The following is a 24,763-nucleotide window of genomic DNA, read 5'->3' as shown; positions in this document are numbered from 1 at the left end:
TAGTCACTTTACAGCTAAAGTTCATTTCCCTGAAACCAGTTATCAGTGGGCAATCCTGCATTTGAACACCGATGGAAGGAAAAGCAGGGGGTTGGGGGAGATGTAGGACACAGAGTTATCACTCTTCTCTAATTCTACAACTGAGGCGTATTGTCTGGTTCACTCGATGGGTTTACCTCCAACTCTCGTCTCCACATCCAAAGACATACAGGTTTGTACGTTAATTACTTTAATAAAAACTTGTAAATTGTACCTAGTTTGTAGTGAGAGCTTTCTCTTGGTGACCATTAGCAAATCGACATTTATGCTTTTACGCAAGAATCCTACATTTTCTAGATTAAAGGACTGCATTGCTGAAGTCTTGACAGTTTTGCAGATGGTCTTCAGTTGTATTGGAATCCTTTTCACAGCTCCAGTAGCAAATAAAATATGAAGGTGTCTACATTAACACTCTTAACTTCCAATAGCTGGTTACAGCCATTTCACAAATAGAAACATAGAAAATAGGTGCAGGAGTAGGCCATTCGGCCCTTCCGCTGATCATCCAAAATCAGTACCCCGCTCCTACTTTCTCCCCATAATCCCTTGATTCCGTTAGCCCGAAGAGCTATATCTAACTCTTGAATACATTCTTTAAATTAAAATTATTTTAATTTAAAGAATTTTAGAAAATATATCATATCCTGCCCATGTTATCACTCTAACCACATTTCATCCATCCTAAGATTCCTTAACCAGACATCTAGTTACGCAACAACTTCTTAGAATTACCACTCTTGGAAAGGCATTATTTAGTACTTAACTTTTATGATCCCTTCTGGCCCTCTAAGATGTTAGCTCTTCCTTTATCCTTGCCTCTAGCTTTACCCAAATTCATTTATTTGAGCTTTGGCATTGATGCATTCAGCTGCCAAGCAAGGCAGCTTGTGAATGTGCCCACTGAACGTCCCCACCTCTGTAATTTAAAGTTCTGTGAGCCATCTTACTGACCAACCTTTTGGCCTTCATTACTAATACCTTCATGGGATTTTTTGTTTAATATTCCTGTGATACTACTTGGAACATTTTAATATAATAAATACACAATGTAAAGAGACCAATTTGATTCAGCAATAGCAAGTTTGCTTCCATACTCTGCGTAATAGGAAAGAAGAACATTCCTTGCTGACAACTGTGCACGTGCAAAGCAACCTTCTAATTAACATTGTTCCTCCTTTCAGCTCTCTATTATCTGTTATTCCTCATCCATCAGGAAGGCACTGGCTCTCAGCCAATGTGCCACTTTGAGCTGATGGTTAAGATTTAAAATTAGAAGGAACATACTGAAAGATGACAGATCAAATGCAATGTCACTGAAGGCAGTAAATTACTAAATAATTAGGTAGAAAGAAACATTAATGTTTGTAGTAACTCAAATTGAATGATAGCTTTTGTAATTAATGTAAGAAGCATGTCAGGTAAATCACTGACACCGTGGAGATTTCCCATGAGAAAATTCACAAACTGCAATTATCTGTTTTTAGAAATGCATTGATTTTTTTCTACAATCTTATTGCAAGACCTTAAAAATGGGCAGGCTAACTCATGAAGAATGCATGTTAAGTATCTTTGATAGAGTACCAGGTCAGACAGCAAGTTGAAGGTGTTAATTTTGGACTGGTGGTGCCAATTTCTTCAGATGCCCTTGGCTAGAGATGGGGGGAGAAAATAGTCGGCACCATACTATTTACTGTATCGCAAGGTGGACTATTGAAAGTAAAACAGAGGGATTTTGTTTCCGAAAATCCTCTTAAACAACACTTTAAACAAAATAAGTCAAGATTACTCGTATATGAAAGTAGCCAATCTAATTTCAATCTCTAATATTTACATTGATCAAACAAGATTTGAAAATTCAGGACTGCTCCTGTTTTGGAAGAAAATAAACAGGCAAAAAATGTAAAATAGTTGGCAACACACGGAAAATAATTCCAAGCAAAAACTTTGTTTGAAAGGTACTTGATCGTTTTGACATGTTGCATTATATGGCAACTTTGATGAGCTTAATTCCCACAGTATAAAAGTCAATGCACAGATTATTTAGCTGTTCGGCCTTTCATTGTGTCAATCGACTAATAGGGGGCCAACTTATGCATTAAATGCATTTTTATTGTTAAAAATAAATTGTTTTCCTACATTGTGCTAGGCATCTTCAGCTTTTAAAACAAATCCTCTACTGATCATATTCTAACTCGTACATGTCAAGTTAAAAACATTGTGGGTAAAAGCACTGCTCTTGCTGTCCAACATCTCACATTGTCTTTTTATTCATTATCTTCATTTTCATCAAGCTGCGTGCGATATATATTCTGGTTGCGCCTCCTAATTAATTTTATTCCACTGCTCCCGTTCTCATGCTCATTACTGTTTCGTTTCACAGCCTTTGTGAGTGTACTCTTTCCTTCTCCCTCGGTCATGCTGCTATCTCCTGATCTGTCCAGTTCCTCATTTGCGGAGTCCTGTGTCTCATCAGATGACACGATCATAGAATCGGGGAGATCCCGCACATCAGATAAATTTGTTGATGAGTCTGTAAATGGATGGTCTGGGGAAGGTTCTACGGAATGTGTGCTGAGTTCCCCATTATCATCAACATCATCCTCCAGTGTTATTTCATCTGGATTAATGGAGGAGGAAAGTCCAGATGTATCAGTGGTATAATCACTGGGCTCCTCGGGATTCTCAGCACCATCTATATCATCCTCTTCATCAATGAGCCCCTCATCTTCCATTTGTTTCACCTTGGCATTCAGATCACTGAGGCCAAAGGTGGCACAGAACTCAGTTGTTTGAGGATTGATCAAATGGACAGATTCTCTTGATTTCTGTGGATTTGCTGGGTCATAGACGGGGACTGTAGGACTAAAATTATTGGGAATTTGGAGATCATGACCCTGTTCTTCCAACAGTTCGGCAATGTCTTCTTCAGACACACTGTAATCCCATCTGCATCAAAACAGAATTACAGGCACATAAAACAACGAAGGGATTAAATTAACACTGTTTTTGTTAATAGCTAAGAAGATTATACATGCATTAAAAATAAATGCACAGATGGACACACAGCCAAGACCTTTAAAAACACAGCTACATGAATAAACAGAACAACCAGAATAATTATATTACATTTCTATCAGGAGGAATTAAATCATTCAATTTCTAAGTGGAGAATGAAGGTTTTGGCAAACTGGAAAGGGTATAGAAAAGATTTATGAGAATGTTACCAGAACTAGAGGGTCTGAGCTAAAAGTGAGAGGTTGAGCAGGCTGGTATTCTATTCCTTGGAACGCAGGAGGATGAGGGGTGTTCTTATAAGGGTATACAAAACTCATGAGAGGAATAGATCAGGGAGATGCACAGTCTCTTGCTCAGAGTAGGTGGATCGAGGACCAGAGGACATAGTTCAAGTTTATTGTCATGTGTCCCTGATAGGACAATGAAATTCTTGCTTTGCTTCAGCACACCAGAACATAATAGGCATTTACTACGAAACACATGAATAAATAAACTGATAAAGTGCAAATAACAAATAATGGGTTATTAATGCTCAGAGTTTGGCCGAGCCAGGTTTAATAGCCTGATGGAAGTAGCTGTTCCTGAACCTGGTTGTTGCAGTCTTCAGGCTCCTGTACCTTCTACCTGAAGGTAGCAGGGAGATGAGCGTGTGGCCAGGATGGTGTGGGTCTTTGATGATATTGCCAGCCTTTTTGAGGCAGCGACTGCGATAAATCCCCTCGATGGAAGGAAGGTCAGAGCCGATGATGGACTGGGCAGTGTTTACTACTTTTTGTAGTCTTTTCCTCTCCAGGATGCTCAAATTGCCGAACCAGGCCACGATGCAACCGGTCAGCATGCTCTCTACTGTGCACCTGTAGAAGTTAGAGAGAGTCCTCCTTGACAAACCGACTCTCCGTAATCTTCTCAGGAAGTAGAGGCGCTGATGAGCTTTCTTGATAATTGCATCAGTGTTCTCGGACCAGGAAAGATCTTCAGAGATGTGCACGCCCAGGAATTTGAAGCTCTTGACCCTTTCAACCATTGACCTGTTGATGTAAACGGGACTGTGGGTCCCCATCCTACTCCTTCCAAAGTCCACAATCAGTTCCTTGGTTTTGCTGGTCTTGAGGGCCAGGTTATTGTGCTGGCACCATATGGACAGCTGCTCAATCTCTCTTCTATACTCGGACTCATCCCCATCAGTGATACGTCCCACAACAGTGGTGTCGTCAGCGAACTTGATGATGGAGTTCGCACTATTACCGGCTACGCAGTAATGTGTATAGAGTGAGTACAGCAGGGGGCTGAGCACGCAGCCTTGAGGTGCTCCCGTGATGATTGTTATCGAGTCTGACACATTTCCACCAATACGAACAGACTGTGGTCTGTGGATGAGGAAGTCGAGGATCCTATTGCAGAGGGATGCGCAGAGACCCAGTTCTGCGAGTTTGGTAACCAGCTTGGAGGGGATGATAGGATTAAATGCCGAGTTGTAATCGATGAATAACAGCCTGACATATGAGTTTTTGTTGTCCAAGTGGTCCAGAGTGGAGTGGAGTGGAGGGCCAGCGAGATCGCATCCACCGTTGATCTGTTGTGGCGGTAGGCAAACTGCAGTAGGTCCAGGTTTTTGTCGAGGTAGGAGTGGATTTTCGCCATGATCAACCTCTCGAAGCACTTCATCACCACAGGCGTTAGTGCCACAGGTATGTAGTCATTGAGGCACGTCACCTTACTCTTCTTGGGCACTGGTATAATTGATGCCCTTTTGAAGCAGGTGGGGACCTCAGACCTCAGTAGTGACAGGTTGAAAATGTCCGTAAAAACCCCAGCCAGTTGGTCCGCACAGGTTTTTAGAACACGACCGGGTATACCATCAGGTCCAGGTGCTTTTCGGGGGTTCACCCCTCTGAAGGATTTCCTGACATCGGCCTCTGTGACTGAGACTGAAATACCATCACAGTGAATGGGGGCTCGGGAAGGCACATCAGTATTCTCCCTATCAAAGCGTGCGTAAAATGCATTGAGCTCGTCAGGGAGTGATGTTTCGCCGACATTCGAGCTGCCTCCTGGTTTCGCCTTGTAGGAAGTGATTGCATTCAGGCCCCGCCACAGCTGCCGAACATCTGTCTCATCCTCCAGCTTGGAGCAGAAGTCCCTTTTAGCCTTTTTGATGGCCTTTCCAAGGTCGTATCTGGACTTCTTGTAGACCACTGTATCATCAGACATGAATGCCCGGTGTCTGGTCTTCAGAAGAGTGTGGATCTCAAAGTTCATCCAAGGTTTCTGATTGGGAAACACTCGGAAGGTTTTGATGGGGATGCAGTCCTCCACACATTTCTTAATGAAGTCTGTAACGACTGTGGCGTATTCGTTCAAGATTTAATAGGAATCTGAGGGGTAACTTTTCCACTCAAAGGGTGGTGGGGATATGGAACAAGCTGCCAGAAGAGGTAGTTGAGACAGGGACTATTCCAACGTTTAAGAAACAGTTAGACAGGTAAATGGATAGGACAGGTTTAGAGGGATATGGGCCAAATGCAGACATGTAGGATTAGTGTAGCCTGGACATGTTGGCTGGCGTGGGCGAGTTTGGGCCAAAGGGGCCTATTTCCATGCTATATCACTCTGTGACCAATATCAGACATATAATTATAAGCAGTGATGATTAGGATGCATCAGTCAAATGTTGAGGAACACACTCATACATATAGGATCGGGTCAATGTAATAATTTATACACAATTCACTTTTCTAAATTGCCTTTTCAAATTTAATTTGTTCAAGTTTACTGTATTCTAAATATGATCTGGGTCTACTCTTTCTGAATACATGGATTTCATAAATTGTTATTAAAGGTTCAGCTTTAAAATGTGCGATCTGAAGAAACCTGATCTAACACTTGCAAAATGCGCCAGACTTACTTTGTGTACAAGCTGTTATTCTCAGGCATGTTCCAATTTTTCGGTGTGACGTTAATTAATTCATTTGTTGCTTTCAGAATGGCCAGCCATTCGGAATCATACTCAAGTTGGTCAGAAGCATTTGGGTCATGCTCTATCTCCACAACCTAAAGTGAGAAGATGACAAAAGAAAATGACTGAAAATGCAAACTATATTGAACAAAATTGTAAACCAAATAAATGGGGTGAGTCAAGCCAACTTCTAGTAGAAAAGGATCCAGGTTTCAGTACTTCTCAACCTGAAGGCAGATAAATCCCCAGGGCTTGATAGTCTCCATCCCAGAGTACTCAAGGAGGTGTCCCTAGAAATCGTGGATGCATTGGTGACCATTTTCCAATGTTCTGTCGACTGGATCAGTTCCTGTGGACTGGAGGGTAGCCAATGTAACTCCACTTTTTAAGAATGGAGGGAGAGAGAAAATGGGGAATTATAGACCAGTTAGTCTTACATCGGTAGTGGGGAAGATGCTAGAGTCGATTATTAAAGATGTTATAGCAGCGTATTTGGAAAGCAGTGATGGGATTGGTCAAAGTTAGCATGGATTTATAAAGGGGAAATATTTTATCATATCATATCGAGGAGGAGCCATCTTGGTGAACAGCTGCTAGCCAGCAGCCGTCCGTTTTAAATTCGTTTTTTTAATAGTTTTTAGTGAGTCCTGTTTTTTTTGTTTGTAGGGGATGTGATCTTTTAATGTGGGGGGGTAGGTGTAACTTTATTTCTAGGTCCCTACCTGGTCGGTGTGGCAGCCTTTTCTCCGGGCTGCCCGTCGACCCGTCCTCGTGGCCTACCTGCGGGCTTGGAGCGCCGTTTCCTAGCGGGGACCGCCCAGCACCTCGGCCTCGGCGGCGGCACAGTGTTGGAGCGCTGGAGCGGAGCGGAGTTGAGCGGGCGATGCCTTGCCTGGGTCGCCGCGCTGGAGCTCTGGCGAGCTGGCCCGCCGAGAGCAACATCTCCGGGCTGCGGGTCTGCGGAGCGGAGAGGCGGCGTGCGGAGAGGCGGCAGTGCGGAGAGGCGGCGCCGACTTTATCATCGGGAGCCTGGGTGCTCCAAAACGGCGCGGCCTTGTCGGCTTCGGCAGCCGCGGGCTCCAACCAGGAAGCGGCCGTTCCAGGTGGCCCAGCCGCCGAAAGGACTCTCCCGACGCCGGGGCAAGACCACCCGGTTAGAACGGCCAGGGACATCGGGCCTCCGTAGAGGCAATTGCGGTGGCCTCAATAGGCCTGACTTTGGGGTGAACATGGGATGGGGACTGGACATTGTGCCTTCCCCCACAGTGCTACCCAGATTTTTTTGTCTAATTGTAGTCCTGTAGGTCTGTGTCCAAGATGGCTGCCGTGAAGAGAGAGTGGACGCTGGCGCGCTTTGGCTGCCGCTGCTCTCTCTTCACACTGTTTTTGATTTTCTGTTTTTGGATTGAATTCTGTTTTTAATTTGTGTCTCTGTGATGTCTTTTTTACCTGTTCTATTCCATTTATATGTTTTTATTCCGATTACTATGTAATGTGTCCTTGAGATGTCTGAAAGGCGCCCATTAAATAAAATTTATTATTATTATTATATTTAACTAAACTAGAATTTTTTGAGGATGTAACAAGTAGAATGGATAAGGGAGAGCCAGTGCATGCGGTGTGTCTGGACTTTCAAAAAGCCTTTGACAAGGTCACACACAAGAGATTAGTATGCAAAATTACAGCACGTGGTATTGAGGACAGGGTATTGACATGGATAAGATAACTGGTTGGCAGACAGGAAGCAAAGAGTAGGAATTAACGGGTCCTTTTCAGAATGGCAGGCAGTTACTCATGGGGTGCCGCAAGGCTTGGTGCTCGGACCCCAGTTGTTTACAAGATATATTAACGATTTAGACGAGGGAATTAAATGTAACATCTCCAAGTTTGCGGATGACACAAAGCTGGGTGGCAGTGTGAACTGCGAGGAGGATGCTACGAGGCTGCAGGGTGACTTGGGCAGATGCAGTATAATGTGGATAAATGTGACTGGTGGCAAGAACAGGAAGGCAGATTATTATCTGAATGGTATCAGTTTAGAAGGAGGTGCAATGAGCTCTGGATGTCCTTGTACATCAGTCACTGAAAGTAAGCATGCAGGTACATAAGGCAGTGAAGAAAGCTAATGGCATGTTGGCCTTCATTGCGAGAGGATTTGAGTTTAAGAGCAAGGAGGTATTACTGTAGTTGTACAGGGCATTGGTGAGACTGCACCTGGAATATTGTGTGCAATTTTTGTCTCCTAATTTGAGGAAGGACATTATTGCTATTGAGAGAATGCAGCGTAGGTTCATCAGGTTAATTCCTGGGATGGCAGGACTGTCATATGATGACGTGTGTATTTTTGCTTTTTCCTTAGTATGGCTGTATGGTAACTCAACTTTCGCTGTACCTTAATTGTACATGTGACAATTAAATTGAATCTTGAATGGGTCGACTGAGCTTGTATTTGCTGGAATTTAGGATGAAAGGGGATTTTATAGAAATGTATAAAATTCTTAGAGGATTGGACAGGGTAGATGCAGGAAACATTTTCCCGATGTTGGGAGAATCCAGAACCAGGGTTCACAGTTCACAGTTTAAGAATAAGGGGTAGGCTATTTAGGACTGAGATGAGGAAAAATCGTTTTCACCCAGAGAGTTGTGAATCTGTGGAATTCTCTGCCACAGAAGGCAGTGGAGGCCAATTCATTGGATGTTTTCAAGAGAGTTAGATTTAGCTTCTAGGGCTAAGGGAATCAAGGGATGTGGGGAAAAATCCAGAATGGGGTACTGATTTTGATCATAATGAATGGCAGTGCTGGCTCGAAGGGCTGAATGGCCTACTCCTGCACCTATTTTCTATGTTTCTATGTGTGCATGGCAGAGTCAGTGAAGAATTCCAAGATGTCACATGCCAGCACACCTTACCTCTTGCTCTGCATTGGGCTTTTCTGCTCAGCCCTGTGGCAGATCAATGATTTGAAGACAGTCCAGCTACATTGGACATTCAGGGACAGCTGGCATTCAAATACTGACCACACTCAGTTCATGGGGCCACTGATCTTATGGAAAAGCCAAGCTACTTTAACATTTATTTCTCCTCACAACCATTAGATTTATTATTAAGTGTGTTAAGGGAACAGCTATGGTAGTCAGTGGAGTGGAATGCTGCTCCTGTCTTATGTGGGGAAATTAGGGAGCAGTCCAGCTGCAGGAACATGGATAGAGCAGGTTTGGAGGGACATAGGCCAAATGCAGGACTGGTGTAGCTGCTACATATTGGCCGGTGTGGGCAAGTTGGGCCCATGTGCCTGTTACGATGCTGTATCATGCTAGGTCCTCTCAGACCACATGGATTGGTTATACCAGCAGTTGAAAACCTGAGAACCATACAAGAGGCTGGAAGGGTTATGGATAGTAGGTTCAGGGAGGCTGCCACACCAAAGGTTCAACCAGATAGATAGGTGACTGCCAAGAAAGGCAGGTTAGTCAGAGCGTGATAGTGTGGGCCCAACTTGCCTTTGGCCCAACTTGCCCACACCGCCCAATATGTCCCAGCTACACTAGTCCCACCAGCCAGTATTTGGTCCATATCTCTCCTAACCTAACCTATCCTATCCATGTACCTGTCTAACTGTTTCTTAAACTTTGGGATAGTCCCAGCCTCAACTACCTCCTCGGGCAGCTTGTTCCATACACCCACCACCCTTTGTATGACAAGGTTACCCCTCAGATTCCTATTAAATCCTTTCCCCTTCACTATGTCGTCTGGTCCTTGATTCACCTACTCTGGGCTAGAGATTCAGTGCATCTACCCGATCTACTCCTCCCATGATTTTATACACTTCCATAAGATCACCCCTCATCCCCTGCACTCCAAGGAATAGAGTCCCAGCCTACTCAACCTCTCCCTATACCTCTAGTCAAATCTGAGGAAGGACATTATTGCCATAGAGGGAGTGCAGAGAAGGTTCACCAGACTGATTCCTGGGATGTCAGGACTGTCTTATGAAGAAAGACTGGATAGACTTGGTTTATACTCTCTAGAATTTAGGAGATTGAGAGGGGATCTTATAGAAACTTACAACATTCTTAAGGGGTTGGACAGGCTAGATGCAGGAAGATTGCTCCCGATGTTGGGGAAGTCCAGGACAAGGGGTCACAGCTTAAGGATAAGGGGGAAATCCTTTAAAACCGAGATGAGAAGAACTTTTTTCACACAGAGAGTGGTGAATCTCTGGAACTCCCTGCCACAGAGGGTAGTCGAGGCCAGTTAATTGGCTATATTTAAGAGGGAGTTAGATGTGGCCCTTGTGGCTAAGGGGATCAGAGGGTATGGAGAGAAGGCAGGTACGGGATACTGAGTTGGAGAGTTGGATGATCAGCCATGATCATATTGAATGGCGGTGCAGGCTCGAAGGGCCGAATGGCCTACTCCTGCACCTAATTTCTATGTTTCTATGTTTCTAGTCCTGGCAACATCCTCGTAAATCCTATCTGTACCCTTTCCAGCTTGACAACGTCCATCCTATAACATGGTGCCCAGAGCTGAACACAATACTCTAAATGCAGTCTCACCAACATCTTATACAACTGCAACATGACCTCCCAACTCTTATTCTCAATACTCTTACTGATGAAGGCTAATGTGCCAAAAGACCACCTTATCTACCTGCGACAACCTTCAAGGGACCATGCACCTGCACTCCTAGATCCCTCTGCTCTGCAACACTCCCCAGAGCCCTACCATTCACTGTGTTGGTCCAGCCCTGGTTAGATTTCCCAAAATGCAACACCTCACACTTCTCTGTATTAAATTCCATCAACCATTCCTCAGCCTACCTGGCCAATCAATCAAGATCCTGCTGCAATTTTTCACTATCCGCAAAACCACCCACTTTGTATCATCAACAAACTTGCTAATCTGGCCCTGTATGTTCTCATACAAATCATTGATGTAGATGACAAACAGTAACGGGCCCAGCACCGAACCCGAGGCACATCACTAGTCACAGGCCTCCAGTCTGAGAAGCAACCTTCCACCATTACCCTCTGCTTCCTTCCATGGAACCAATTTTCTATCCATGTACACAACATCTACAGCTCTGCCCTCACTGATCTTTATGGTCATGTCTGCAAGAAACTCAATTAGATTTGATTTGAGACACTACTTCCCACATACAAAATCATGCTGACTATCCCTAATCAGCCCCTGCCCATCCAAATGCCTGTATAACCAATCCCTCAGAATACTCTCTCGTAACTTTACAATTACAGATGCTAAGCTCACCGGCCTATAGTTCCCAGCATTTTCCCTGCAGCCCTTCTTGAATAGAGGCAAATTTGCCACCCTCCAGTCTTTAAAGACGACTCGTAAATTTCAACCAGGGCCCCCGCAATTTCCTCTCGTTTCCCACAATGTCCTCGATATATCAGACCAGGCCCTTGAGATTTGTCTATCTTCATACACGATAGTACCTTCAGCATCACTTGGACCATAACACTGACTGGTCTCAAGACACTTCCATTGACTGCTCCAAGTTCCTCCATCCTCCTGTCTTTCCCTTTGGTAAATACAGAGAAATACCCATTGAAAACCTTGCCCATCTACCCATACAGAGGTGACGGCTTTGATTCCTGAGGTGTCCCACTTTCTCTCTCGTTATTCTTTTCCCCCTTATGTATTTATAAAATCTCTTGGGATTGTCCTGAATGCTATCTGCCAGAGCTATCTCCTGGCCTCTTTTTGCCCGTCTGATTTCCTTTTTTAGTTTACACCTCAGTACCCGAAACTCCTCCAGGGACGCACTTGATCCCAGCTGCCTTTACCTGTCCCATGCATCCTTCTTATTCTTGACCAATACCTCAATTTCCTTCAATGGGTAGTGCATGAGTCTCCTGTGGCTTTGTCCCTCTAAAATGGGTAACATTCTGGATACTGTTGGGGGGAGGGATCGGGGGGGAATGACCTCTCAGAGTAGCAGCAACCAGAATAGTTGCATCATGGCTGGGCTTTGGTGAACATTAGGGCAGAGCTACGTCTAGGTGAGTGACATGGGACTTTATAGTTAGACAGACGTTATTATTTCTGTGGCGGTAAGTAAGACCTAGTGCCAGAGGAGGTCTGAAACGGCAGAGGACATTGAGAGAGGAGGATCAACCACCAGAGTCTGGTACAGATTGAGACCAATTACATAGGTAGGAGGGGAGGTGAGGTCTTGTAAAGAGAAGTTAGGAAATTCAAAAGGTTAAAAAGCAAGAAATTCAGGGCTGTAATCTCAGGATCACTACCTGTGCCATGAACCAGTAAGGCTTAAAATGTTGTCAAATCTATTTGAAAAGGTGTAGAATTAATTGGACTTTCAGAGGCCCTTAGAAACAGTTTAAAAGCCTTAAAATCATCAAGCTACATTAATGATACGTTAGACAGACTTCACTGTCAGCAATCCGCTCCACCTTTGAGTTGCCAAGTTCAACCTATCTGGCCTTCTGCATTCATAAAAAGTAAATTGGACACCACAGGAGGAAAATATGAGCAACAAGTTGGGTCCAACATAACCTGGCCCAACAACCTAGCAGCACAGTGGTGCAGCGGTAGAGTTGCTGCCTTACAACGCCAGTGACCCGGTTTGATCCTGACTACAGGCACTGTCTGTACGGAGTTTGTATGGTCTCCCCATGACCTGTGTGGGTTTTCTCCAGGTACTCTGGTTTCCTCCCACACTCCAAAGACGTCCAGGTTTGTAGGTTAATTGGCTTGGTAAAATTATAAATAGTACCTAGTGTGTGTAGGGTAGTGTTAATGTGTGGGGATCACTGGTCGGCGTAGACTCGGTGGGCCGAATGGATTGTTTCCGTGCTGTATCTCTAAACTAAATGTTTATGACAACAAACAGCGGTTTACTACTGGCATCCTGTGCAAGGCTTCAATCACTTGCCTGGCTTAGTCCCATCCTCACCTCTTTCCCAGCTAACCCCTCCCAAACTCGAATCAATCAGAAGAAAATGTGTTTGAAAGAAAAGTCACCCATTCCTCCCCTCCAGAGATGCTGTCTGTCCCGCTGAGTTACTCCAGCATTTTGTGAATACCTTCAATCTGAAGAACAGTCCCCATGCGAAACATTGCCTCTACATATTCTCAAGAGATGCTGCCTGACCCGCTGAATCATTTCAGCACTTTGTTTTTTTTTTGTAAACCTGCATGTGCAGTACCTTGTGCATCCTGTGCAAGGACACTTCATGAGCATCTGAATTTACCCAACCTACAGAAATGCCAAAAAGAGAAGGGTTGGATGATTCAATGCTTCAGATTTCTGGTAGATTGAAGACTACAACAGCGCTGCACAATACCTGTAGGAAATCTCTGCGAGGGAGACATTTATCCAGAGCCAAAAATTTTGTTGCTTTTGGTAGCTGCTCACCGTCACCTTTCTGTAAGGAAACATCAAAGAAAAGTCTGAACTCTTGACATTCAATGGCCATACGATCACAAGCCCCAGGCCATAAGCTCCTGCAAGGTCTCCATTAACCAGAACCTCAACTGCATCTGCTATATAAACACCATGGCTACAAGAACATCAAAGCTGGATATTCCAGTTAGTGACAGATCTCCTGAAACCTCAATGCCTTTCCACTAAGGCACAAATCAGGAGTGTATTGGAATACTTTCCACTTGCTTGACTAAGTGCAGCTGCAACAATTCAAAGCGTACAGGACTATGCAGTCCACTGATTGGCACCTCAACAACCAGCCTAAACACTAATCCCCTCCATGGGCTGCAGTGTGTACCTTCACCAAAATGCACGGCCGTCACTGGGTTGTTTTGACATCATTTCCCCAAGCTCAAGCTTTTCAAAAAAATACTATGACCGGCAGATTCCTCTCAAAGCTGCATGTTGGTACTATCTCCTGGGTCTCATCATGACTCCATCTAAATGCTGAAACTCCCAACACAAATGCACTCTGGTAGTACCTTCAGCCGAGGAATTGCAACAGATTAAGAAGGTGGCTAATGCCCCTGTCCCACTTAGGAAACCTGAACGGAAACCTATGGAGACTTTGCGCCCCACCCAAGGTTTCCGTGCGGTTCCCGGAGGTTGCAGGTGGTTGCCGGAGGTTGCAGGTAGTGGAAGCAGGTAGGGAGACTGACAAAAACCTCCGGGAACCGCATGGAAACCTTGGGTGGGGCGCAAATTCTCCAGAGGTTTCCGTTCAGCTTTCCTAAGTGGGACAGGGGCATAACCACTACTTTCACAAAGGCAAATAGGGATGGACAGAAATGCCCCGATTCTCCCTCCAAAAAGGATAAAGACAGATCAAAGCCAAGTTGGTTTATTCTATATCAAATTTAAACAAAGCCTACAGGAAACACTCAGAAGTCAGGCAGCATCTGTGGAAAGAGAAACATTTCAGGTAAGGGGCCCTTTATAGGTTTTAACAAATTGAAAATTAGGATTGAAACGTTTCTCTTTCCCCAGATGCGACTTGACCTGCTGAGCGGATCCAGCATTTTCTCTTTTATTTCAGATTTCCAGCAGTTGCGTTTATTTTATTTGTAAGAAACAAATGATTTTCCTCATTCCAATTTTTCCTCATTCCAATTTTCCGTTACCAAACTTTAAAAATTCACCAAAGCTCCGAGATTTCATAAAATTATGCAAAGTAACTCTTCTTAATTATGCAAGGAAAATTCTGTTAATATCCTGGAACATGCAGCGAGTTGGAATAACTCTACTGAGATAAAGCTATGTGTTGCTTCAATCTCTTCAGTAAACACTAGGATAAGTCTGAAGAAGGGTCTTGACCCAAAACGTCAACCATTCCTTCTCTTCAGAGATGCTGTCTTTCCCACCAGCATTTTGTGTCTATCTTCAGGATAAGATTAAGGTTGCTTAGCTCTCTTTAGATAATGATCCATATCATTGTAACCACTTGTGAAAAGTCCATCCTTCCTTCCAATTGCTCGTTCAGCAAATGTGTGAAATCTAAATTAAATGAAATTTTCTATTTTTCCCACAATACAACAGTCGGTGCTTGCAAGCCTTCATTTTAGTAACGGGCATTAATTTCTGCAGTAAGTGAATTATTAAGCGAGTGTAGAAGCCAACACTATTTCAGCCCGCCTCTTACCGGATGCTGCATCAGAGCTGCAAATTTCACATGTAGATGTGCTGCAAACCAATAGGAAGGTTTGAGGTGCTGCAGAAGCTCTGTAGCTGCAGGACTCCCCAAGGTGTTAGCTTCCACCTCTGGGCGGAAAAAAGCCTTCATCTTAAGCAGTTGTTTTTTGTTGCCATAGTGGTAGATACCCCGTGGCCAGTCATGCGACAGGAATATATCCATATGTTGTTTTAACTGCAAATAATGGGAGCAATAATGAGAAAAGTACAAACTAATCACCACAATGCATTTGCAGTAAGTGGAAAGCTTTTACTTTTGTTAAACTGGGTAAGTGAGTGACCAAAACGTGAGATTTTGACTGAAAAGCCGATGAGTTCTTCTTGTGTTAAAATATGATCCTCTAGATCAGGGATTCCCAACCTTTTTTGTCCCGTTTATCCCTGGCAACTTTAATAGCACATAACAATGTTATTTCACTTATTTATCAACAACTAATGATGAACAGATACCTGTATACCAGAACCAAACACAGTCAGTCAATGACTGGGAGTAAATTTCTCTGATGACCTCTCTTGGACCCACAATACCTCAACACTGATTAAGAAGGCTCACCAGCGTCTCCTCTTCCTGAGGAGACTAAAGAAGGTCCATCTGTCTCCTCAGATTCTGGTGAACTTCTACCGCTGCACCATCGGGAGCATCCTTACTAACTGTATCACAGTATGGTATGGCAGCTGCTCTGTCTCCGACCAGAAAGCACTGCAGAGGGTGGTGAAAACTGCCCAACGCATCACCGGTTCCTCACTCCCCTCCATTGAGGCTGTCCAGAGCAAGCGATGTCTGCGAAGGGCGTGCAACATCGTCAAGGACTGCTCTCACCCCAACCACAGACTGTTTACCCTCCTCCCATCTGGGAGGCGCTATAGGTCTCTCCATTCCCGGACCAGCAGGTTCAGGAACAGCTTCTTCCCTGCGGCTGTCACCCTACTTAACTCTGCACCTTGGTGATTGCCAGTCATCCCCCCCAGGGATATCTCTGCCCTTCAAGAGGTTGTAATCTGAATTAGTTGAAATGTTATATTAAATGTTATATTTATATTTTATATTATCACATTCAATCTAAACCAGACCATGTCATAACTTGTGATGAGCTAGGACCTTTAATCCATGGAAATAGGAGAAGCTACCCAACTATCCTCATAAAGTAATCTTGCGGGTCACGTAAGCTGGGCTATATTGAGACTTTTTACGAACAGTGGGTTAGTAAGCACCATCAGATAAGGACCATAGTCAATATTGTTTAGTATTATAAAACATTTATTCTAAAAAGTCTGAAGGGTCTCGACCCTAAACGTCGCCTATTCCTTCTCTCCATAGATGCTGCCTCACCCGCTGAGTTCCTCTAGCATTTTTGTCTACCTTCGATTTTTCCAGCATCTGCAGTTCTTTCTTAAACATTATAAAAAGTCAATTCACTCAGCCATCAGGAGATAACTTATAGATGAAAGAAACAACCTTAAACATACTTAATTTACCCCTTTTGATTATTTAGCATTTGAAACAGTTACTTATTTGGCAATAGAAGAGAAGGTTCAGGACGATTCGGCTCCAGGTAGGATGTTAAATTGGAGAGGGAATCTATTTCCTTTGTACCTCCCCTTTCCCAATAGCTAGCCCAAGGGAGCACCAAGCTGGGCCAATGGACTTTCATACATTCTGTTCCCATTTTTGCCACAAATATGCCGTACCAGGGGCTTAAGGGCAGGCACTTTCTGTTCTGTACTGCAACTCTACCTCACCCTATTGAACAACATCCCAACAATAATAGAAGACGGTTTTATGAAATAGTTAAGCTCATGCAAATCCAGTTGAACACAGTGAGCTAAGAATGTCCCATAACTTTCCCCTGCAATCGCAGGAGATGTAACGCCTGTCACCACACCTCCTCCCTTAGCTCCATGCAGGGACTCCACCAGCCCTTCCAGGTTCATCTAGAAACATAGAAACATAGAAAGTAGGTGCGAGAGTAGACCACCAGGTCCGTCGAGCCCGCACCGCCATTCGCTCATGGCTGAACACTAAACAGACACACTTACCCACAAACAGTAGACACAAGACACAGAACACAAGACACTACCCTCCCCTTTATACCGCTATCACCCCTCTCCACCCCAAGAACCTCGTGATCTCCTGGGGGAGGCAAAAAAACGGATAAAAACCCAGGTCCAATTCGGGAAAAAAATCCGGGAAATTCCTCTCCGACCCCAATCCAGGCGATCGACACTTGTCCAGGAGATCACTCAGGTCTTACTATACTAACCATACCTAGGTCCATATCCCTGCCCTCTCCCCGTAGCCCCTTATCCCCTTGGCAGCTAAAAAAACATCTATTTTAGTCTTAAATATATTTAAAGTTTCTGCTTCCACTGCTCCCTGGGGCAGTGAATTCCATAAATTAACCACCCTCTGGGTGAAGAAGTTCTTCCTCATCTCAGTTTTAAAAGAGCCCCCCCTTATTCTGCAACTATGTCCCCTAGTTCTAGTTTCCCCGATCATTGGGAACATCCTCGGTGCATCCACCCGATCAAGGCCCCTCACGATCTTATATGTTTCAATGAGATCGCCTCTCATTCTTCTAAACTCCAAAGAGTAGAGTTCCAGCCTACTTAACCTTTCCTCATATGTCAATCCCCTCATTGCAGGAATTAATCTTGTAAACCTGTAAATCTGCACCTCTTCCAACTCTGTCAACTGTATTGGACGTCTCCCACTCCCGACGTGGCCTTCTATACATTGGCAAGACCAAGCGTAGACTAGGCAACTATTTCATAAAAACCCTTGCATCCACCAAGGCCTGCTGCACCTCCCAATTGCAAACCATTTTAACTCCTTTTCCCATACGGTCCTTGGCCTCCTCCATTGCCAAAGTGATCCAACATGCAAACTGGAAAATCAGCACCTCCTATTCATTTTGGGTAACTTACTTACTGGTTTGAATGATGGATTCTCAAATTTTGAGAAAACCCTCCCTCACATGCACCTAATATCAGCCCCCTGCCCCCTCCCCTCTCCTCCTCGTCTCCCATCTGAGAGTTTATCATTTCTCTTTTATCCACATTCCCTCCCCGTCTCCTTCTATCTGTATCCCTCCCACTGACATTACATTTCCTTCCTCCTCTTCTCTCCTTATCTCTTTTTCTAACCTTTGTCACTTACTGCCACCTAGCTGCCAAACAAACCTCCCTAACCTGCATCCGCCTATCACCTGCCAGGTTTTGTGCTGCACCCACCTCTTTACAGGTTTCTTCCCCCCCCCCCCCCCCCAACTATATTCAGTCTGAAGAAGGGTCCCAAATTGAAACGTGCACGTCCATTCCTTCCACAGATGCGGACTGACTTGCTGAGTTCCAACAGCACTTGGTATTTTAACGAAGAATTAAAACCAGGAAAGTGAAAATCATAACAAATCAAGTCACTAAAAGATAGCAAAATAAAAGTGATGCTCATCTTACTAATATGCCTGACCTGTTTCAGTTTGAAGACTTCGATATTTCTCACATGATATGCACTCCTCACTGTCTGCTGATTGTATGGTGGATATTCAAAATGACCTGTAAAGAACAAAAACCAAGCCAAAATGTTTTAGTGTTACAGAAATCAATATTTTTTTGAAATGCCCATGACTTATTATACACTGTAAAGCTCAAAGGCCTGATAATCTGATATAAGGAAATTGATACATCTCTGAGAAGTATCAGTAATGATGTCACATTAATCATTACATTTTATATTAAATTTGGCACTACTGTTTGGAATAAAGTTCTTGACAAACCTAATTAGGCAAAAGGTATAGAAGTGTGAAAACGCACACCTCCAGATTCAGGGACAGTTTCTTCCCAGCTGTTATCAGGCAACTGAATCATCCTATCATAACCAGAGAGCAGTGCTGAACTACTATCTACCTCATTGATGTCCCTCAGACTATTCTTGATCGGACTTTGTGGCTTTATCTTGCACTAAACGTTATTCCCTGATCATGTATCTATACACTGTAAATGGCTCGATTGTAATCATGTATTGTCTTTCTGCTGGCTAGTTAGCGAGCAACAAAAGCTTTTCACAGTATCTCGGTACACGTGACAATAAAGTAAACTGAACTAAAAGTATGCCCATTATATAGTTAAATAATAATCATGGGAATATTTATTTATTTTGAATTAGCATGGTAGAAATTTTCAGTTGGGATTCAGTGCTTTGATAAGCTGCAAAATGTACCTTTTCTGTAGTCATGCGATTTAAAAATACCAGAGAGTCCTCCAATACGCACACCACGATACTTCACCACACCTGCATATCCTGGTGACAAAAAAAAGTTTTACTTACATGTATGCAGTACATCAACCATTCAAATAAAACTTGATGAATTACTTCCCGGTGTTGGGGGAGTCCAGAACCAGAGGTCACAGTGTAAGAATAATGGGTAGGCCATTTGGGACTGAGATGATGGGTTTCATCCAGAGAGTGTGAATCTGTGGAATTCTCTGCCACAGAAGGCAGTGGAGGCCAATTCACTGGATGTTTTCAAGAGTTAGATATAGCTCTTAGCTTTGGTATAAGTAATTGGCTTGGTATAAGTGTAAATTGTCCCTAGTGGGTGTATGATGATGTTAATGTGCGGGAATCGCTGGCCGGGGTGGGCCGAAGGGCCTGTTTCCGTGCTGTATCTCTAAACTAAACTAAACTAAACTAACTAACGGAATCAAGGGATATGGGGAGAAACCAGGAACAGGGTACTGATTTTGGATGATCAGCCATGATCATTTGAATAGCGGTGCTGGCCCGAAGGGCCGAATTGCCTACCCCTGCACTTATTTTCAATGTTTCTATGTTACTTCACCAACTTAATGGTTCCCACCTTGTAAAAAGAAAATGGCAGATAGACGTGCTAAATAATGGCTATTCAAATTGTCTCTTATGGCAGGATGATTTAAAATATGTATAATATGGGTATGCATTTGTTGTCAAATAGCCTGTCAAATATTACCGACCATATTGTCATGCTCAACACTTGTATTGCAGCACAATTCTCGTTGGTCAGCAAGAATTGTAAGCTAATGTTTTATAGAAAATTTTAACCTTAGTTTATCTAAAAGCACTTTGATAGCATTGAAAGTTAGGAAAGTTAATCTTGAAAAGACCAGAAAACATTTTCGCTAGTGGCATGTTATTTACAAAAAACACCCAATTTAAAGCTGAGGAGCAAAACCTTATTTTATTGATCCAATCTTAAAAGCAAACTCATGCCCACCTATCCAAATATATGATCATGATATCTTCATATGATCATATATTATCATAATATTGATCATTATACTGAGGACGGGTCGCAACCTGAAACGTCATCCATTCCTTCTCTCCAGAGATGCTGCCTGTCCCGCTGAGTTACTCCAGCATTTTGTGTCTATCTTCGGTTTAACCCAGCATCTGCAGTTCCTTCCTATACATCATTATATCTTTATCAGATTAAAGTAATTCTAACAAAACTTTGGGTTCGCAACCTATAGTTGTTACACAATATAGTGACACATTAAAGTGTTCTTTTAATACCTAGATAGTAAATGTTTGGTGCCACCCATCCTCCATATGGCAATTCCTGTAGGTGATTTGATGCTTCATGATTGCCTCCAATGAAGATGGTGAGAACAGAGGCTTTCTTTTCTCCCGAATAATATCTATATTTAACAATTCAACAAAAACTGTTTCACATCACAAACGGGACATTATATCCGACAGTTAATTAAGTTGTATAATTTAATGGCTAGCTACAATTTTCCTCATGTTAAAAAAAACAGAAGACATTTAAAAATAGTTTTTATATTATTAATAGAAATTAACAATGGTTTACGACAGCAAACATTTAAAAACAGCAGTTTAAAGATGGAAATTAATCTTTATTTGCAAACATTTAACGAGAGTTTAGTTTCGGACAAAGTGGTGATATGAGATAGTGACCTTGAACACACACTTACTTGTAGAAAGTTTGCATGTGCCTGTATTTAAGGGGTACAGCCATGCAATTCATGTCAGCTTCATTCCTGACTGCTTGAAAATCTCCACAGCACAACAAGAGGTCCACCTTAACATTGTCCTTTTTCTCCAAAAACTGAATGCTCTCATAGATTTTGTCCAATTCACCATGACAGCAACCTTCCACTGCTACCTTCATTATAACAGTGTGCAATACCTTGCACTACACGTTCCAATGAGCTGGGTGACTTTATCAGCAATCTCCCTTCCTGGGCCCTATTTAAGCACCGCTTATTTCTCAGTGTACTGACCCAATTAAACTACCAAAGCATCTGAAATTAAAGAGAGGGCAATATTCATTAATTATTGGTTAATATAAATACTGTTTTACTACTTTGCTTGCATGCTATTGATTAGATGGTTATGACACGATATAATTACCTCAGTGTACTCGTGTAGATTAATAACATACCAGAATTGAAAAATAATAATTCATGACGAGTTCCAAACCTCTAAACAATTAGAAATCTTGCCTTGCATACACTTTGATTGATAGATTGAACGAAACAGCACAGAAGAAGGCCCTTCAGTCCACACAAACCACCCGTTCAGACTAGTTCTGTTATCTCATTTTTGCACTCATTCCCTATATGGGCAATTTACAAAGACCAATTTACCTACAAATCCACACGCCTTTAGGAAGTGGAAGGAAACAATGCACTTGGTCACAGGGAGAATACGCAAACTCCGTACAGACAGTACCCAAGGTCAGGATCAAATCCAGTGGTGCAACTCACAGAGCTGTGAATAAGCAGTTCTATGAACTGTGCCAACTTCTCGACTATGTTTTATAAAATAACAAATTCATGCAAAATGGCAAAACGGCACCAAATTAATTCTTCATTCCAGGAATAAAATACAACCAATTGTTATTCAAATTTGGAGGATGGAAGTGAGTTTAAAAAAATTCCATTCAGTTAGCCATTTTTCAAACCTTGGGAAATGATCTAAATATTACTTAAACTCTAAATTGAAACAGGCTAAATTGTTTTAATGTATTTATGTATGCACATGTTGGTCTGACTTCATTCAGTAGTAGATCGACATTAAATATCAACAACGTTGTATGTAACTAGCCATAAATTAAAAGTGACTGGTCAAAGAGGGAATCGAAAATGGTTAAAGGGATCTGTTTGGGAAGGAACTGCACAGGTGCTGGTTTACAGAAAAACACAAAATGCTGGATCTCTCCAGAGATGCTGCCTGTCCCGCTGTAGTACTCCAGCATTTTGTGTCTATAAAGGGATTTATTTGACTGACAAATACAACCCACTTCAGCAATAGCTGTAAACTCATATAAACTATATCAAAGATCTTACATTTATGTCCAAAATATCACATTGATGAAATTGTATTGATATTATTTCAAGTAGTGTAAATGGTTCATCATCTTTCCAAAGGTAGACACAAAATGCTGGAGTAACTCAGCGGGACAGGCCACATCTCTGGAGAGAAGGAATGGGTGACGTTTCAAGTCGAGACCCTTCTTCAGACTCTAATCACCTCTCTAAATCATCTCTCTAAACACAAGGGAGCTGAGGTGTTTACAATTGCATTCTTATTTCCCGCAAGCAAAGATATTACACAGATCTGTGTTCAAAAGGGAACTGCAGATGCTGGAATATCGAAGGTACACAAAATTGCTGGGGAAACTCAGCGGGTGCAGCAGCATCTATGGAGCGAAGGAAATAGGCGACGTTTCGGGCCGAAACCCTTCTTCAGACTGAAGAAGGGTTTCGGCCCGAAACGTCGCCTATTTCCTTCGCTCCATAGATGCTGCTGCACCCGCTGAGTTTCCCCAGCAATTTTGTGTACCTATTACACAGATCTATTGTGTCGTAAGGCTCTTACTAAAGGTAATGTGTTCGGAGAATTAAGATGGTGAGCTGACAGGAATATCACAGAGGTTGAAGTTATATTAATAATTGAATAAGCTAATATAGCCCCAGAAAATTAAATGATTTGCCACATTTTTAAATTTGAGATGTGGACATATCACTGCCCTTTCAGTTTCTTGTTAATACTGTATTATACCATCACACCATCGATACTGAAACAATTGTGGAAACATGGCACTCTTTAGAATCAAATGTAAACAGAAATCGCAATTGAAATGCAATTGTGTACATAACTGTATTTGATATTTACACATGGAACTTAAAACAATAAGAAGCGATGTCAATGAAATGTACACAACTCTGGGAGAGAATAACAAGGCCAAGTCTGAGGGTATTTATTTCCTTCCAGTTAGAGCTGCTGTCTGGGGGAGAGGGGTGCAGATGGGATTACATTTTCTCTCGAGGTTGTAAATTTTTAAGGAATTTTTTGCTCTAAATGACTGTCGACATTCAGTCGTCGATTATATGTGAGCCCGGGACGAAGATTTAGTGGCCGGGAACTGCAGGAACAGCGAGTTTTCAGCTGCTTGGCCCGCTGAGTTACTCCAACATTTTGTGCCTTATTCTTCAGCGACAAGGATGTTGCCAGGACTAGAGGGTGTGAACTATAGGGAGAGGTAGGCTGAGCCTCTATTCCATGGAGCACAGGAGGATGAGCGGTGATCTTATAGGGGTGTACAAAATCATGGGAGTAATAGATCGAGTAAATGCACAGTCTTTTTCACAGACTAGGTGAATCGAGGACCAGAGGACATTGGTTTAAGGTGAAGGGGAAAACATTTAATAGGAATCTGAGGGGTAATTTATTCACACAAAGGGTGGTGGGTGTCTGGAACAAGCTGCCAGAGGCGGTAGTTGAGGCTGGGACTATCCCATCGTTTAAGAAACAGTTGGACAGGTACATGGAAAGGACAGGTTTGGAGGGATATGGACCAAACGCAGGCAGGTGGGACTAGTGTAGCTGGGATATTGTTGGCCGGTGTGGGCAAGAAGGGCCTGTTTCCACGCTGTATCACTCTATGACAACAGATTTCCCTCCTTGTGACTCGGTGAAGACGCATCTGACAAGTGCGGGACTAGGCCGAGCTGTTCGCTGCCCCAGAGCCGGGGATCCGCCACCCTAGTGCCGGAGCCCCGCTCCCGCGGCCCAGGCCCCGCTCACCTGGCGGGCGGGGCAGGCAGGCAAGCGGGCGGGGCAGGCAGGCAAGCGGGCGCCTGAAGACTAGGCCGCTGGGGGCCACGGCGCAAGTGTCATGGTGGAGACACACAAAGCATAAACACACAGCACGCAGAAACCACCCCGCTGAATACACGTGCAGCAGAATAACATATATAATTGGTAGATGAAACTAAATAGTTTACATGGATCTCACGTGCCACGTCTGGTGTGGAAAGTGCGGTTCCGCGCTGCGTGGCGGGTCCGGGGCCGGGCAGGCTGGTGGTGTGCGGCTGCGCGGCCTTGCCGGGCCCGGCAGCGGTGCCCGTGGGTCGGTGTGCGGCTGCGCACTGGTGCCGGGCCCGGCATCGGTGTCCCGTGGGTCGGTGTGCGGCTGCGCATTGGTGCCGGGCCCGGCATCGGTGTCCCGTGGGTCGGTGTGCGGCTGCGTATTGGAGCCGGGCCCGGCATCGGTGTCCCGTGGGTCGGTGTGCGGCTGCGCGTTGGTGC

General features: G+C 43.6%; 1 protein-coding gene across 3 annotated transcripts; it reads right to left on the bottom strand.

Moving 5' to 3' along the window:
* Positions 1-1,832: 1,832 nt before the first annotated feature.
* Positions 1,833-24,584, bottom strand: dbr1 (debranching RNA lariats 1). 3 transcript variants are annotated; one of them, XM_033023551.1, is made up of 9 exons: positions 24,460-24,584; positions 21,142-21,471; positions 20,720-20,844; positions 19,388-19,468; positions 18,638-18,723; positions 15,122-15,346; positions 13,343-13,423; positions 5,960-6,105; positions 1,833-2,985 (listed from the first exon to the last, which is right to left on the bottom strand). In XM_033023551.1, the coding sequence occupies exons 2-9, from the start codon at positions 21,336-21,338 to the stop codon at positions 2,304-2,306; spliced, it is 1,623 nt and encodes a 540-aa protein (XP_032879442.1). In that variant the 5' UTR covers positions 21,339-21,471; positions 24,460-24,584; the 3' UTR covers positions 1,833-2,303. The 3 variants fall into 3 exon arrangements, with proteins under 3 accessions (XP_032879442.1, XP_032879444.1, XP_032879445.1); XM_033023553.1 differs by having other exon boundaries at positions 24,471-24,554; XM_033023554.1 differs by lacking the exon at positions 13,343-13,423.
* Positions 24,585-24,763: the final 179 nt, after the last annotated feature.

This window comes from Amblyraja radiata, chromosome 7 (assembly GCF_010909765.2).
Source record: "Amblyraja radiata isolate CabotCenter1 chromosome 7, sAmbRad1.1.pri, whole genome shotgun sequence".
In the NCBI taxonomy this organism is placed as follows: domain Eukaryota; kingdom Metazoa; phylum Chordata; class Chondrichthyes; order Rajiformes; family Rajidae; genus Amblyraja; species Amblyraja radiata.
Note: the sequence above shows the minus strand (reverse complement) of the source record. Positions and strands in the feature narration are given on the sequence as shown.

What these genes read in the sequence shown, in the direction of transcription:
- dbr1 (XM_033023551.1), bottom strand. Translation starts at nt 21,338, where the DNA reads ATGAAGGTAGCAGTGGAAGGTTGCTGTCATGGTGAATTGGACAAAATC. An exon ending in AAGTCTTCAAACTGAAACAG is followed by an intron (nt 15,347 to 18,637) that starts GTCAGGCATATT and finishes CATTATTTGCAG; the next exon opens with TTAAAACAACATATGGATAT. An exon ending in AATAACAGCTTGTACACAAA is followed by an intron (nt 2,986 to 5,959) that starts GTAAGTCTGGCG and finishes GTTTTGATGCAG; the next exon opens with ATGGGATTACAGTGTGTCTG.